The 17,757-nt window shown below is 43.5% G+C and overlaps 1 protein-coding gene across 3 annotated transcripts in view; it reads right to left on the bottom strand.

Annotated features, from left to right (window-relative positions):
• The window catches only part of tet3 (tet methylcytosine dioxygenase 3), an 83,267-nt gene that overhangs the window by 41,419 nt on the left and 24,091 nt on the right, over positions 1–17,757 (bottom strand). The window contains exons 1-2 of one of the 3 annotated variants that reach the window (XM_060907511.1): positions 9,413–9,782; positions 8,774–8,839 (exon numbers count right to left, since the gene is read on the bottom strand). Coding sequence is in view for 1 of the 3 variants with exons in the window: in XM_060907508.1 (XP_060763491.1) it covers positions 8,774–8,839 (66 nt within the window). In the remaining 2 variants the exon portion in view is untranslated. Of the gene's footprint in view, positions 1–8,773; positions 8,840–9,412; positions 9,783–17,757 lie in introns of those variants that run through there. The other 2 variants (XM_060907512.1, XM_060907508.1) reach the window with 2 other exon arrangements.

Raw genomic sequence — 17,757 nt, 5'->3', positions numbered from 1 at the left:
AGAATTTTAAGGCCCAGTCACACAGCCAATCACGCATAAATCACGTATAAAGTTGTACGTAGTGGATGTTCATTATGTCTAACTATTACAAATATTTTAAGTTCGTTTCTTAACGCAACATCAGCTGATAAGGCACGTCACCACTCGACATCTGGTGACTGTTTCTGAAGAAGGCGGGAGATTCTCGCCGAAACTGTTAACGAGGTAACAAGCTTAAAAAATATCCTTGTCTAAGAAACGAACTTAAAATATACGTATAAAGTTGGCTTGTGCGTGATTGTCAGTGGAGAAATTGACCATTTTTTGGGGGGTGTGCGTGGTCGAAAATCACCGATTAATTGCGCATGAACTACGTACAAATCACTTACAATCACTTACAAATCACGCACATCAGCGCATAGGGTCAAAAGAGGGACAATTTCTGGTTTTTATGGACGAACACTCCACGCATAAACTGCGTATGAACCACGTATAAGCACGCATGAACCGCACACTAGCACTGATGAACGACGCAGAGAGTGCGCATGTCAGTGGATATCAGTGAAACGTACGTGTTACTACAGCGAGACATGCGTGATATGTGCGTTATTCGTCAGTGAAAAGTCATCGACGTGCGCGGTAGCGGTAAATTTCTTGCGATCAACCACTAACGGTCCACGCATATGTCGCACATTGTCCGCGTCAGAACTACGGCAAAGGACGCACGAATTACGTTAAACGGCGCACAATCGCGCATACTTGTGCGTGATCAATATTTTTGAGCAGCTCAAAACCTGGAATCGCGCACAAACCCGATTCGTCGAACATCCACTGACAACTACTGATGCTCCACGTCAGAAAAACTTATGAATTACGCACAGCACTGATGAATCGCGCACGACTCGAAATTTATGCGCAATTCATGCGTAAATCGTAAGTTTTGGCTGTGTGACTGGGCCTTTAGGAACAGAATGTTCTATCAGTGGCCAGTTGGTAGCATTTCGGCTTCACATCTATCTTCAGGGTTTAATCCTGGCCTCAGGTTACAGTCTGTATGGAGTATTCTATATTTGTGTGGCTTTGCTCCCAACTCCCAAAACTCCCACATGCAGATACGAGGGTACTTCAAAAAGTTCTCGGCCTCACCCAGAAAACGTCACAGGAGAAAGATTGTTCTTGCATTATTTTTCCTTTAATTTCAGTGCACTTGGTCTACCGATGTTCAAGCTTCACTATCCCTTCATGGAAGATGGAGGTCACATCTTGAGCCTCCAGCATGGATCCTCCTCAGCAGCATGGATGACTTCATCGTCACTCTGAAAATGGCGACCACGCAATTGAGTTGGATTTCAGTTTGGGGAACAGATAGACGTCGGACAGTGCCAGGTCGGGTGAGTAAGGTGCATGGGGCAACAGTTCAAAGCCACATTTGGCTGTTTCTGCCCCTGCCACCTGTGCTGTGTGGACGGGCGCATTGTCCTGGAGCAACAGTACGCCAGCTCAAAGTGTTCCTCTCCTTTTCTCTTTGATTTGAGTTTTTGTGGACAATGATCTAAGGCTTTATAGTGTACAGTTATGCCCCAAAATAGGAGTTACGCCCGTTGTTTCCAGGTGAGGCTGAGAACTTTTTGAAGTACCCTCATTGCTATATTGCTAACGTGGGACTGGATGGCACCTTGCGATGGACTGGCATCCTATCTCGGGTGAAGTCTCCTGCCTTGCACCCAGTGTTCACGGGACAGCCCCAGTATCCGCTGTGACCCTGAAACGTTCTAAAGAACTTTTACCCATCCAAAGCACTCCTGAGTAAGCAAATTAAGAGATTTTTTTTTTCCCCTCTGGGATAACAGATCATCGGCATATGCCTATTGACAAAACTAAGCATAAAAAATTCATTGCGAAACATTAGAGCAGGTGATCATAACTGGGCCTCGTTAACAGCTAAATCCAGTCATATGCAAGCGAAGGCACATGACACAGAGGGACACGACGATTCGGGTCAGAGAGATCGTTAGAATGGGGTCGTTAGTCATGAATGAACGTTTTCTTTTTACACCACCCATGTCCTAATGCAACCGTCAACCTCCTTCAGTCTCCTCTCGTCTCTTTGTTTGTTTCTTCACTCTCTCCATTTTAATCACTTTGTCTCGGTCATTCTTTTGTACTTTACCGCCGTTTCTCCCATCGCACGGATGCGCCATATCTTTGACGTGATGTGTGTGTGCGCGTCCGCATGTTGCCATTTTGCCTTGTCTGACACTCGGCACGTGTAAGTCGGCACGCAACGCTCAGACACCCCCAAACTCCGTACACATATATTCCTACGACTCATAGGGAGAAAAAGAAAAAGATGGGGGAAGGGTGGAGCCATTCTCATCTCTCACTAAGGCAGAGGGACAGAAGGGGGGGAACCTGCAAAGAATAAAAGACTAAAGAGAGTGCTCTTTGTACAAAGAGCAAAAAAACCAGGCGAAATTTGAGGAGAGGGGACACACGAGGGGGAACAGAGAGAATAAACCAGCGCAGGAACAACCTCGATGAACAATAAATGCTGGGAGAAAAATGAGAAGAGCAAATGAAAAGAGCCATAGACGTCGCAGAATTGCTCGATGTTACTGATGTACATTGTACATGAAACAGGCTGTTGGGCGATTTAAATCTGAGGACAAGAGAAAGAGGGGAATTTGCAAAGCAAAACAGAAGAGTTAAACACCAGACAGCACATGAGAAAAGGAAAGATGCATTATGGCTTCGACAAAGTCATTGCAGTGGACTATTGTAATATTCCTAAATAGAGAAAAGAAAGGGAGAAAGAAAGAGAGAGAGAGAGAGAGAGAGAGAGAGAGAGAGAGAGAGAGAAAATGATCTTGTTCTAGCTCTGAATGGTGGCGTGTTGCCAGGGTTTTCTTTCTTGTCTCCTCGCAGGAGTCAGGCTAAGATTAGCTGCCCATATGTTCGAGGCAGACATAGCCGCATTTAAAGGGCCAGTGACTCTTTATGGATCCTGTTGCAGTGTGGACTGCAGTATTGCGTGTGCTGCTTGTTCATCACAACAACCCCAGACATCCAATCACAATGCATTTAGGGACTGAAGAGACAGGGGAAAGAAAAAAAACAAAACACCCTAGTGATGATATCATGATAATACAATTTATATCCCAAGGAAGAGTTCATCATTAAAGCATCATCGCCGGAATCACTATGCAATACTTCTTCGTCTCAATTCATTTCTGCAGAAGGTGGTGATGATGTCCCGTGTCTCTGTGATGATCAGGGTGATTTGCTGCTCCACATCAAGTAAACCCAAAATATCAACAGCTACCTCACGCAGACAAAACATGACCCTCTTTTCTCCAGCACAGCGGAGCTTATCTGGCCTGGCGTTACAAAAAAAGGACGCCGCAATTCTGGCCTGAACAGCGTAGATGCGACACTCCGATAGCTTTCAGCTTTCGCAGACTGCTGAATGACAGTCACCCACTACTGTACAAGTAGTAAAGCAAGGAATGTATGAGCAAACGAGAGACAGAGTGCACGCAAGATAGAGACAGACAGATCACAAAGTCGATAAGGAGAGAGCGGTCTAATCCAAACCAACACAAGTACACTTGAAAGCATTGGTTTTATGGTTTGGTCACACCATGATGAAGTGCAAAGACACCATGTTTTGTTTGACAACATGAACAAAATATGCTTTCTTATTTATTCTATCCACATTCACTGGGTATGAGCAATCACGTGCTCTGATTGGCTACTCTACTACTACACGGGGGCAAGTTTTCCGGCATGTGCCGGAAGCTCCGGTTTTTTCGGTTCTGAAAAAGTCATTTTTCCAAATCGTGTAAATCCGTTGAGATTTTCGGGGGGGGGGTGGCCCTCTCACTGTCTCACTCTCGGCGTATTACCGGGTTACCGCGGTACGGTCTCTACACGAGACAAATCTTTTCATCTCGTCTTTGCCACAAACCTCATTCAATTTATACGCCGCTCACCGACAAGCGGTCCTGGCTAGCCCGTTGTTTCACGGTGTTATACATGTGTGATATCATGTTTCACGCACTTTTATAAACATGTTTTGTTTTTTTTTACATTTGATTACCTTTCAGTTATGAAATAAAAGTAAGGTCGGTCTTGAAATAAGTTTGTTAGCTTTTTTATCATCTTTTCTAATGTGGTTGTTGGGTTGAAAACTCATTTGTAGTCAGTAATGGATTATAAAATATAGATATTTTTGGATATGGAAAAAGCTGAATCTTGTTATTTGCTAAAATCCAGGAGTTTCTGAGGACATCAAGACATGCGGCCCCTTATTTTAACTCAGGCTGTGTATATATTGTAAAAAAGGTATCACAGCAAAAGCATATTAAAAATGGGTGTTTCAACATTTTAATTAGTAGTTGCTGGATGTTTTGAAATATCAAGCCTTGTACTTGAAATATTATTTCAGATGAATTGATGAAAAGTATTAAACATTTGATGTGAATATGCAAATCATATAACTATTAATATTATAAATGTTTGCATGAGAGACAACCATTTTAACTTGTAATTTAAATTGTTTTCGAGCCCTAAGGGGGGCTCACCTCCCTTTGTAACCCCGCCCCCCCGCGTGGCTGCGCTATGCACGTCTGACTTTGTCAGACTTTTCAGGTTTTTGAAAATTTTATACTTGCACCCATGCTACTATACTGTGAGTAGAGAAAAACTAAACGGCGGCGCGTGTTGCTGAACCAACTGAGGACGAAATAAAAACTTGACTCGAAAACAAAACCCCAAAAAATAAAATATAAAGCAACAAAGTATGGAACGAAAGTATTTGATGGTAAGAATGTATCTTTTTTTTTATTTTTCAAGGATTATTATTATCGCATTTTTCACAAATTGTTCCTGTCATTTCGCTGGGTTGTTCACATTCTAAGCAGAAATTATGTTGTCGGCTGTTTTATATGAATTTTTTATTTATCGAGTTTGCTAAAAATAAAAAGGCTCCGTTTCTCGAAATCCAGTGAATGTGGATAGAATAAAACAGTTATTCCACTCAATCTCGTCGTACATGGATTACAGACAACTCGGTGTTATGCGCCTCGTCGGCTATCAGCTCATGTACGACTCGATTTCGTGGAATAACTGTTATTTATACAAAGCGGTCAAACAGGAAGTTAAAATCCTGAACACAGAAAACCATTTTCACAACAAGGTATTCCACCGCTGTCTTGGAATTGTGGGAACACATGTTTTAGGAAATCTATCTATTAGATTAGATTAGACAGAACTTTATTGATCCCTTCGGGAGGGTTCCCTCAGGGAAATTAAAATTCCAGCAGCATCATTACAGGATAAACAGAGAATAGAAAATAGAGAAAAACTTCTAGATAAATTAAATTAAATTAAGTATTTACATATACAAATATAAAAAAAAAGATATGAAGAAAAAAAAAAGATATGAAAAAAGTCCAGCAGGAGAGGTATTGCACATTTATATTGCACATTGTCCAGTATTGCTTTTTGTCAGGCTAGGCTACTGCTGCTCCTTCCCTTCCTGTCCTCTGTCCTCCTGTTACCCCTCGTCTCCCCCACAGAGAGGAGTTGTACAGTAGAGGAGTAACCTTTTGGAGAGAGTATGAGAGATTCCAAAAAAATAAAAATAAAAAGTGATTTCTTTGGTGGTACAAAACACTTTTTATCCCCCGCTGGCCGAAAAGCCCAAAGGGGGATTATGTTGTGGCAAAGTCTGTCTGTCTGTCTGTCTGTCCGTCCCAGAAAGGGTTCTCGCCTTCTGAAATCAACTCCTCTCACAATCTTTGTAGGAATTTCACGAAACTTGGCAAAAGGCTTTGTTCTAAGACAGTAATATGCATATTGCAATTTCATTTGCAGTATATTGTAGCAGGGGATATTGTGCTCCGAGAGCACTCTTGTTTAGTACAGACTCTGCCTGGGAGGTTTGTCACTACAATTAAAAAAAACGAAGACGATAAAAATATTCTGACATTGTTGTGTCTAATGAGACGCAATGAACAAGACTGCTTACACAGGCACCAAGGCGTGTGTGTCTGTTTGCGTGTGTACAGAGATACGACATTTACACACTGAAAACAGGAAGAGGGGGCCCCCAAATCATAGATCGTTAAAATGCCACTTCTAAGAATTCCAAGAATAGTGAGACAGAGTGACAGTCAAAAAGACAAATGTGCCGTAGACATCACCGCAGCGGTGGAGATAAAGATAATACACACATGGGTGTAAATCCGTGGCCACGTTCAGTCAATTAAAGCTCCAGAGAGAGAACAGTTAATCAGCCACACAGGCTCAGGAATGAACCTTACTCTGACTGCTTGGCTTTAGTATGATTTAATACCGTATGTATTACATAATGCCGGAGAATAACCTTGAAGTGAGCTTACGCATGCTCCCGTAATGAATAGCTGAGGTAAACTACATCCTTCAGATTGTGAAAAGCCGAACAATAAGACCCTGAAACGGCGTCCGGACCTTCAACAGCCTTTTAAACACCAAAACCAACAACTTCCTTTACCTTTAAACAATCTTTTCACATACGCATGCTCAAAATTTCCCCTACTTTCTACACACACACACGCTGCTGTGTCACATGACCGCAGCCATGAAGGCGGTCTTGTGCTATAATTGTAGCCGTGATGTCATGCACCACTCACTGTTGCCACAGAAACTAGGTCAATGTTAACCCTTTCCCATAATGCCGCGGGGATTCCGTGCCACACGAAAGAGAGAAAGAAAAAAAAACATTACGAAACACTTTCCACTGGCCCTTTTAATGTGGTGCGCCAGCTTTCTTTTTAATGAAAATACACCATGTTTATTGTACATGCTCTTCGCACCCCAAATGGATCTTCGTGTTGATGTGAGCCAAAACACCTTGACGTTCTCATAAATGTGAAACAGGTGGATCATGCTGCTTTTTGTTTGTTTGTTTGTTTGTTTATTTTTATGAACTGCTGACAGAGTGGAACAAGGATCCGAAGAGTTCGTGACTGAAAGCTGACGGCGCTGAGCATTAACGCTACCTCCAGCCTTCACGCTTCTCAGTAACTCTCTATTCTTCTTATAAATCTGTACAGGTTTTTTGTCATGTTGGTGGAAACTCGTTCACAGCGAGTGGATCTGAAGTCGTTTCAGTTCAAAGCATTTACCATCAAATGAGAAAGAGCGAACAAGGAAACTGAAATTACTTCAATTCTCCGGTTCAAGGAGTAACATAATCAACTTCAGTCATCTGTAAGATGTAAAATTCACACAGATTTCTTATAGAAGACCAAAGCGAAATATTCCTGTAGAACGATATACACTACACGACCCTTCCAGTCCCTTGATGGATATCTCTTTCTTGGATTATTTGATTAATCCAAAACTTCCATTAGTTCTCCAGACAAAACCAAAATGATCCACAACAGCCATCTTAAACACCACCAAGTTCTTTGTGTTTAAGCCTCTTGAATAAAACTCTCAAACACTACTTGTACCTACAGGATAGAAATATGTCATGTCATAGTTGTCCCTTATCAAGTTCTCAGCCTTTTAAAAATTATAGCTTGGTACTTTTTCAGTCATTTAAAAAAAGAGAGAGAGAGAGACAGCATATGGCTTAATCATAAGCCACAGCCATGAATACCAAAACCTCAGGAATCTAACGTATTTGCGTACATATGCGTATCGATTGTGTGTCACAAAACCACTGCTCCAGTTTACGCATTATCTAGACAGTCGTATAAGCCGTTACTATAACAGAGCCCATACACAAACATTCAGAGGTCAGATACAAGGTTGGAGGAGGGAAACTATCCAACATTAAACATTAACAAGGTCAGTTAATCTGGAAACCGACTCGGATTCGAACCCAGCGATCTTCAGCAACAGTCACAAAAATGATTTGGAGCTAAATCACACGTCCTGTCAGGTGACCGCACGTCTTATTTAAAAAAAAATACCTTTAGCTGGAGTTCTAACCACCGAGACAACCCGAGAGTTCGGAGAGAGTTTCATAATATCTGTAATATCCATAATATCCAGAAATTTCCCAATGCCTTTGCCTGTGGACAAAAAGAGACAGCATAGCGACGGAAAGCGTAGCATGGAACGTAAGTGAGACACTGCTGTCTGAGCTGTCAAGGCCTGGAATAGCCATGCTACAGGTTACTCCAGTTCATAAACAACCTACCACGTGCTTCAAACGGCGCATGCGTCTGTACTCCCGTTACCTCAAATGACTGGGAAACTTTGGTGACCCCGCCTTCCTCTCTCAATTTGTGTGTGTGTGTGTGTGTGTGAGAGAGAGAGACAGATATAAAAGGAAAGAAAGGCAGTGAGAAAAATTGAGAGAGGAATAGAGTGAGGCCTTCTGCTGTTCTGTCTTGGCCAGGGTACGCTCACGCCTCTCTTTCGCTCTTCCTCTTTCCCTCGCTCACTCTTTCCTCCAATAAGCACCAAGCGCGGGGCTCTTTAAACCAGGGCCTGCTCGAGCCCAATCAAAACAGCACCGGCGCTCTCTCCGACACCATGCCAACCGAGCGGGCATTCAGCCTCCGTGCTCCGTGGAGATTATTCAGTGTTCGTTTGTCTCTGACGTGAAGCTCACAAAAGCTGCACCGGTGCAGCACCTGCAGTTCACAGGTGTCTGTGTGTCTACAGCTGTTCGTCAGTAAAGCAAGTCATGCAGATTAAATCGCACTTGAAACACGTCAGCAATCGCAAGGACACCGAAATTCACCGTGCCATAAATTGAAAAAGAGACACAGCGGTACAGGCACGTCACACTCACCTCTGTGGCCAGGTTGGGGGTTAAGGTGTGCGGCGCTCTTATACCGACGTCACGACGGTCCACCTTCTAGTCCAGTCAGTGAGGGAGGAAAGAGAGAGAGAGAGAGAGAGAGAGAGAGGGCAAGATTAACAATCAAGAAGATGCAGTGATGAATAACAGATAAGCAGCTCTTTGTGGAGTCTTTTTAAGATTTGATAAAAAAAATTAAACATGTGAATCATCATTTGACCTCCAGAGAAGCACAGCTGCCGTGACGTGACTCAGAAAGAGCGTTTTGATCATTATGTAAGCGTCCCACTCAGCTTCTTATCTCATCTTGGTCAATGCACATCAATCTCACTCATTGTTTTTTTGGCTTGTATCAATTATAACGCATCAGTGATTCATGGCTATAGGAACATTATTTAAATCAAAGAAACTAACAGTATGTATATCAATAATCTGATTTACTTCCAACAATATAATGAACAATAGTTTTTAACCCCCAACACACACCATCTGGTTATTCTACTGTTCAGTCTTTGCTCTGTCACCCCCCCCCCCAAAAAAAAAAAAAAAAATTAATGACCCCCCTCCCTCCCCCTACCATATACCGTACACGTACAACTGGGCAGAGTCTCAAATCTGACAAATATTTACCCTCTCAGTCCCGCTGCTGCTTTCTTCTCACCACCAGCTAGTCGTATCCCCATCAAAAGCCTCTCAGCTATCTCTCTCTCTCTCTCTCTCTCTCTCTCTCCGTGTCTCTCCCTCGTTCTCTGTCTTTCTGGTCCTCTCTCGCTCTTTCCCGTTCTTATTTTTTCCTCCCTCGCTCTCTTTTTCTGTCCATTCAGGAAGCCATCTTGTGCTTTTTTTTTTTTTTGATCCTGTTCGTGTGTTCATTCGTTCTTTCTCTCTCCTTCCCTCGTTCTTTCTCTCTGTCTCACTTCCTCCCCTTTGCGGGTCGAGCACATACACACGGGAGGGTTTTATTTAAAGCCCATGTGATCACTATCGGCACTGCACTCTTTGCGCGCACACACACACACACACACACACACACACACAGACACAGTAATACATAGATATACACACACACAACCCCTCCCTCTCTCTATTTTCCCTTTCCTTCTATCTCTCTTTAGCCAACTGATGTGAATGCCCCCCCTTTCCCCACCTACACACACACACACACACACACACGCGTACGCACTCATACGCTCCTACACACATACACACTTGACTACGTCATGCACAAAAGAGTCGAGCCACCAATCGGAGCCCGGTGTCGACTCTGCTGCTAGGGTGAACCACAGACATGGAGGAGGGGAAGAGGGCGAGAGACATAGAGAGAGAGTGAGAAAGGGAAAGAGAGAGAAAGAAAGAAAGAAGGATGGACGAGAAGATGGGGGTTGGGTGAACAGAAAGGAGAAGGGGGGGCACGTGCTCTGCACAATGTGTATGTGTGTGTGAGCGTGCACGTGTGTGTGTGTACACAGTGTACGGCTTTGAGCCTATGCTGGGGGATGGGAGTCTCACACACTCTCTCTCTCTCTCTCTCTCTCTCTGGCTGTCAATTATCTCCTCCGGCTTGCCTGTCCTAAACAACGCCTTTGGTATGTGCTATCACCAGCGACCATCTGTGTCTCGGTGGTTTGCAACAGCCGGACTGGACTGCGCTGAGCTGTGGTGCCCCCACACACACACACACGGCCTGGAATGCAGGATAACCACTGAAAAAGTGAGTGACAGTGAAATACCCAGCGCAGTGCAGCTGACGGACCTCGTCACACCAAAGCGGGGCACAAACACAGACCTGATATGATGGCAATGATATTGCGTGTTACCTTCCATGCTTATTATAACCACGCACACACTGATCTGAAGATAAACAACACAGCTGAGTCATTCCCATTTAGAAATACAAGTCAGCTGACCTCGCATGCTCACTATTTTGTTAATCTTCTACTGAAACGACTCGTCACGTGACCTCGAGCTACAGGTTTGGGTCTAAATCCGGGGCAAGGTTTGCTCAGCCTCGAGTAATAAACACAGTCGTTATATAATTCTGAGAACGGACACCGTTCTAAAAACAAAGGGTCATTGGGTTCAAGTTCCAAGAGGCAGTTTTCCGGATCCTGAATCTCACACGCAAACAGCGAACCGAACCTCTAAATCCAAGGACGGAACGAGTTAACGTTTCCACACAGCAGAGGAGCAACAGAACAGTGTGTGGAAAACGCAACAGACCAACAGACACGCTCGTCTGCTAGATGTTAAATTAGAGCGCACTTCAGTCATGACCACAGCGAAGCAGAAGAGAAAGGAAAGAGAACCAACAGAAGAGATAAAAGTCACAAAAACACAGGAAGAAGAAAAAGAGAGAGAGAGAGAGAGAGAGAGAGAGAGAGAGGTTGAAGATGGCGCACTATGAGCAGTATGAGTACGCAGGCTTGGAGAGAGAGGGAAAAAAAAAGCAGTTTGGTGACGCAGCAGTTGTTACGCAGCGTGGGAACTCCAGAAACGTCATACGAGTCAGCGTGTGTGTGTGCGCGCACGTGGTTGAGCTTGCAGGAACCACGAGGTGTTGGGAGGTTGTGCTGTCGAGCACTGAAACTATTCTCTCGCTCTAGCTTTGTCCGATGCTAGAAAATAAACCCGACGTACAACATTAATGTTAACGCATGCTTGGGTGCGTTTTCTGGCGAAAAGCTGAACTCTGTGCTCTGGAGTTTCCCTCAAACCGGGGATCCTCCTGCCAAAAGGTGGACAGACGGATGGACTGAACACGCCAAGAAAACTGGCAAAGACGTGGAAGAGCTTAAAACAGAAGAGACGCTCAGTTAAAATCATCAGAGTGACGAAGAAGCCGTAAACCTGCCGACCGATAACAGGCAACGTGCACAGTGATGGAAAAAAAAGAAGCGTGGCTGAAAAAAGGCCGAGTCTTCGAAAGAAAAAAAAATGACCAGAGAACAAAGAATTATTGATATTAAAAGAGCCTTGAATAATAAATTGTCCTACAAAACTACTTCATGTGAAGGAGACAAATGTTTTAAAAGGAAATGGGCAGAATTAAAAAGATCAGAATCTTCGTACGAAAAACAAGAGATACAGGCCTTAAAAGGATGACAAGAAATTGAAAATGATGAGGCTTTACGCGAAAGAGACGCATTATTTCAAAGGACACGAGTCTTTATATGAATAAACAACATGTAAGAGACAGGAGGCTTCATGTGAAAGAAATTAAAAAAGGAAAGGAGTCTTCATACGACAGACGAGACGACGAGAAAACGACCGACGTCTTCAGATGGAAAACTAAAATTTTAAAAGGACGAGACTTCATTTGAAAGAAATACAGGGTTAAAAAAAAAGGACAGGAGGCTTTACGTACAATACATAAAAATAAAAGTGATAGGCGCCTTCAAACGAAAGACAAGCAGAGGACAGAAGTCTTCGTATGAAAGAAATGGAATTAAAAAAGGATGAAAAACAAGACACTTTTTTGACAAAAGGAACATGCAGGACTCTGCATAGGAAGAGGACAAAAAAACAAAAAGGCTGCCGTCTTTCAGAAACCTACAGACAACTACAATGATTCGTTATACAAAAATAAAGAGACACAAGGTTAGGAAACTCATCTCATCTCATTATCTCTAGCCGCTTTATCCTTCTACAGGGTCGCAGGCAAGCTGGAGCCTATCCCAGCTGACTACGGGCGAAAGGCGGGGTACACCCTGGACAAGTCGCCAGGTCATCACAGGGCTGACACATAGACACAGACAACCATTCACACTCACATTCACACCTACGCTCAATTTAGAGTCACCAGTTAACCTAACCTGCATGTCTTTGGACTGTGGGGGAAACCGGAGCACCCGGAGGAAACCCACGCGGACACGGGGAGAACATGCAAACTCCACACAGAAAGGCCCTCGCCGGCCCCGGGGCTCGAACCCGGACCTTCTTGCTGTGAGGCGACAGCGCTAACCACTACACCACCGTGCCGCCAGGTTAGGAAACTGAAAGGGAAAAAAAACCACCACCACACCATTAAAAACCCCGGATGTGCAGGAAAGGAGTCTTTATTTAAAAGGGACATGGAACTGAAAATGACGGGTTGTGTCTTATAACAGCTTTAACTTTGTGTAATTTGCTGGTTTGACGTGGAAGTGTTGTTAACGCGGTTGGGAATGACGATTTCTCCCCGTGTGAAATTAAAGCACGTGTGCTGACGCAGGATGTGAAATTTGCCCGTGCGATGAAGCGTAGCTTTAAAACCCCCCGACTCGTTTCTTACAAGTTTGGTTTTATGGATCTGACCACAGACTCGCATATGAATAAAATTCTACACAACTTTTCGTATTTTATGTTAAAAGTGATCCAAAACAAACAGTGTCCTGGTCGTGTGGTGCGGAGCTGCAAGTTCTCGGAATTCTTGAGTTCTGCCTTTTTGGTCTCGTGATTTGTAGCTCGCTGGATTTTGAACTGATAGCGTTAGAGGGTTTTATTTTAAACAGCTACTTTACACAAAAACCCATAACTTAATGGTACACCGTTATAGAAACAACACTATGCTGCACAGCACACGCTCGGGCTCTTACGGAAAACGAGATGAGCTGATATGATAAATAAAGTACAACCCTGATTCCAAAAAAGTTGGGACAAAGTACAAATTGTAAATAAAAACGGAATGCAATGATGTGGAAGTTTCAAAATTCCATATTTTATTCAGAATAGAACATAGATGACATATCAAATGTTTAAACTGAGAAAATGTATCATTTAAAGAGAAAAATTAGGTGATTTTAAATTTCATGACAACACCACATCTCAAAAAAGTTGGGACAAGGCCATGTTTCCCACTGTGAGACATCCCCTTTTCTCTTTACAACAGTCTGTAAACGTCTGGGGACTGAGGAGACAAGTTGCTCAAGTTTAGGGATAGGAATGTTAACCCATTCTTGTCTAATGTAGGATTCTAGTTGCTCAACTGTCTTAGGTCTTTTTTGTCGTATCTTCTGTTTTATGATGCGCCAAATGTTTTCTATGGGTGAAAGATCTGGACTGCAGGCTGGCCAGTTCAGTACCCGGACCCTTCTTCTACGCAGCCATGATGCTGTAATTGATGCAGTATGTGGTTTGGCATTGTCATGTTGGAAAATGCAAGGTCTTCCCTGAAAGAGACGTCGTCTGGATGGGAGCATATGTTGCTCTAGAACAAGGATATACCTTTCAGCATTGATGGTGTCTTTCCAGATGTGTAAGCTGCCCATGCCACACGCACTAATGCAACCCCATACCATCAGAGATGCAGGCTTCTGAACTGAGCGCTGATAACAACTCGGGTCGTCCTTCTCCTCTTTAGTCCGAATGACACGGCGTCCCTGATTTCCATAAAGAACTTCAAATTTTGATTCGTCTGACCACAGAACAGTTTTCCACTTTGCCACAGTCCATTTTAAATGAGCCTTGGCCCAGAGAAGACGTCTGCGCTTCTGGATCATGTTTAGATACGGCTTCTTCTTTGAACTATAGAGTTTTAGCTGGCAACGGCGGATGGCACGGTGAATTGTGTTCACAGATAATGTTCTCTGGAAATATTCCTGAGCCCATTTTGTGATTTCCAATACAGAAGCATGCCTGTATGTGATGCAGTGCCGTCTAAGGGCCCGAAGATCACGGGCACCCAGTATGGTTTTCCGGCCTTGACCCTTACGCACAGAGATTCTTCCAGATTCTCTGAATCTTTTGATGATATAATTCACTGTAGATGATGATATGTTCAAACTCTTTTCAATTTTACACTGTCGAACTCCTTTCTGATATTGCTCCACTATTTGTCGGCGCAGAATTAGGGGGATTGGTGATCCTCTTCCCATCTTTACTTCTGAGAGCCGCTGCCACTCCAAGATGCTCTTTTTATACCCAGTCATGTTAATGACCTATTGCCAATTGACCTAATGAGTTGCAATTTGGTCCTCCAGCTGTTCCTTTTTTGTACCTTTAACTTTTCCAGCCTCTTATTGCCCCTGTCCCAACTTTTTTGAGATGTGTTGCTGTCACGAAATTTCAAAATGTCTCACTTTCGACATCTGATATGTTGTCTATGTTCTATTGTGAATACAATATCAGTTTTTGAGATTTGTAAATTATTGCATTCCGTTTTTATTTACAATTTGTACTTTGCCCCAACTATTTTGGAATCAGGGTTGTATTTATATTAACTCCACCCCCTTTTTTTTTTTTTTACAATCGTACTCCGATGCTCACGAAAATAGCGCCATGATCACATGCCTTATACTGCATGTGCGTGTAGAATATAAAGAACACCTGGTTTCTTCTGACAGGCTCAAGCGAGCAAATCAACAAACGTCCATCAGGCCGTCTGAATACAGTAAACACACACACACACACACACACACACACACAGAGTCAACACACTTTCACATGATCCTGACAGAGGGCTCATTAAGGCTGCATCGCTAAAGAGTTGTGAGAACTTGCACCTGCATGTGTGTGTGTGTGCGCGCATGCACAATGATTGAGCATTGCTCTAATAACAGGAGAATTAACGATCCTAATTAACCCTCTCCGCCTCCCACTTTTCCAACAATGGCCTGACTAAAGCCTTCTCTCTCTCACACACACACTCCCAAGACTCTTTACTTCACTCTCCTACACAGACAAAACAGATGCCCCATACACAGTCATGCATATTCACTGTCTGACTGCCCTACACACACACACACAGAGCCATAGACAGTCTAGGTTGTTAAATTATATTAGATTAAAACATTTTGTACAACTGAAGAAGCCTTTTATTTATCACATGTACACTCGAGTACAGTGAAATTCCTCCTCTGCATTGAACCCATCTGAAGCAGTGAAACACACACACACACACAGCAGTTGGGGGTTAGGTGTCTGTTCAAGGGCACTTCAGTTCTGATAAAGAGGGAGGAGAAAGTGCTGTTCATTCGTTCGCCGCCTCTCACAGTTTTCATGCCAGTCCTGGGAATCAAACCGGCAACCCTTTGGGCCCAAAGCTGCTTCTCTAACCTTCAGGCCACGGCTGCCCCCATGTGAAGTAAAAACTGGAAGTAGCACCTGACCGAAGAACAATGCAGTACAGTATGGTACGGTACAAGCCCAAAATACAGAACTATCCGCTCGCCTAGTATCATCATTATGTTCCTGTGTGTGTTTTCCATCGCATAACAACACCACCTGTGAAAGTAACACAACTCTCTCTGGAAAAAAACTCCAAAGAATATTTCGCGTAAACTTCATCAGATTGTTACAATAATCAAAATCACAAGCGCAAACCATCCTTCTAGCCAGAGATGTAGCGAGACCAAAGCGTACTTGATCAATCACCAATCAGTCTTCTCCACCGCTTCGGGCTCGCGTTCGCTCCTCGAGGTACCTGGCAAGAAGAGGAAGCGAATTCAGGACAGGTACATGCTCGGGGTGGGGTGGGGTGTGGCGTGGCTCTGACAGTAAGCGAAATGAAGGAATCCTGGAGCCGTACAGGTCTGATTTCCGTGCGTATCCGATCCGTGAGTCTGAACAGCTGAAAACGACACGAGACCCGAATTTTACAAACGACGTTCCTGCAGAGTTTGAAATACAATTCAAATCGCGTTTTTGCAAATCCATTCCAGTCCGATCGGATTTCAGACAGGTTTTTTTCTTTCTAATAGCACGTCAAGTTCACGATTACATCACACATCCAAGAAACATGGTGATACAGTGGTGCACGAAATAAAGCAGAGCAGGAGAGCCTCCTCCGTCTCTCAGATGCCATGTGGGGAAATTTTGGTGGGTTTTTTTTTTTCAGTCAACTCCTCCTACTTTCGGGTGCAGCATCATTACTATAGCAGCCAGACTGGAAATGACTGGATTGGAACACGGACACGCAGGTTGGATCTGATCGCCTGCAGTATATAATGTGGAAAGTCAATTCATTTCTAAACAGAAGTGAAATTATCATCATATTGATTACAGTCAGAACCAGAGGGCTCCAAGTGGCCCCTAAAAAGGTTCTCGTTAACCACACGTCGTCATGAAGAACCCGTATTCTGGGTACGTGTTCTGAGTACTTCTAACCACACAGAAGCACATTGGTTATCGGTGACTTTTCAAGTGACTGATTTCTTTCAATTTCAAATTAAGCCTGTTGTGTAAAGCAGCGATTGAGCGAATCGCACGACGTGGCCGCGTGTGTAATCGATGCCCTGAGTGACGCACAGTAACTGCTGTTAGCAGTTATCATTAGCATTATCGAGTGCACAGCGTGAGCACAGGACACTTTCCTGAACCCCAGTTGGTGAGTTCAGGGACGTAATGAGATGTGGTTGCTAGGCAACAGGGAGTCAAGCAGCAGGGGATTGCAGGGGTCAAGGCAAAGGGACAATGAAATACGGCCTTTCTGACCAGCGCACTCACCGCTAATGAGCAACGCTGATGGCTAAGAAAGAGCACTAAATCTGATCTGAGATCAGACGCTGAGGTCTCATGTTAACCAAATACTTTTAACGTCGAAACGGAGTTATAAATGATGTGAAACAGTTTAGAATATTTGTGATGTGATGAAATATCACTCTGTCGCATCATGAAGATGATTCCAGATAAAATCCATGAAAGGAGAAATAAACTGAAATATTTGCTCTTTTGGGTCAAACACACACACACACACACACACACACTCTTCATCCTTCAGCATTATTATGCTCACAGACATCCTTTTCTGCATTTTTATCATGACGCGGGAACATTGTTCTGAATGAGCTCTGTACTTTTCATGTGTTATTTTTTCTCTATAGGTGGCTGGTGAAGTCAGACTGGAATAAGTGACGGCATTTATTAAAGTCGTGTGCAATATTTACGATCTCGAGTCTCTATAGTCAGATAAAGGTTTTTATCCCTCTGTTTAAAGGATCAAACTGATCTGATGTTTATTCGTTCATCGTGTTCATCTGGACTTTGGTATATACAGCAAC

The sequence above is a fragment of the Neoarius graeffei genome, chromosome 24 (assembly GCF_027579695.1).
Source record: "Neoarius graeffei isolate fNeoGra1 chromosome 24, fNeoGra1.pri, whole genome shotgun sequence".
NCBI classification, from domain to species: domain Eukaryota; kingdom Metazoa; phylum Chordata; class Actinopteri; order Siluriformes; family Ariidae; genus Neoarius; species Neoarius graeffei.
The sequence above is the reverse complement of the archived record's forward strand: the minus strand, read 5'-3'. Positions and strand labels throughout refer to the sequence as shown.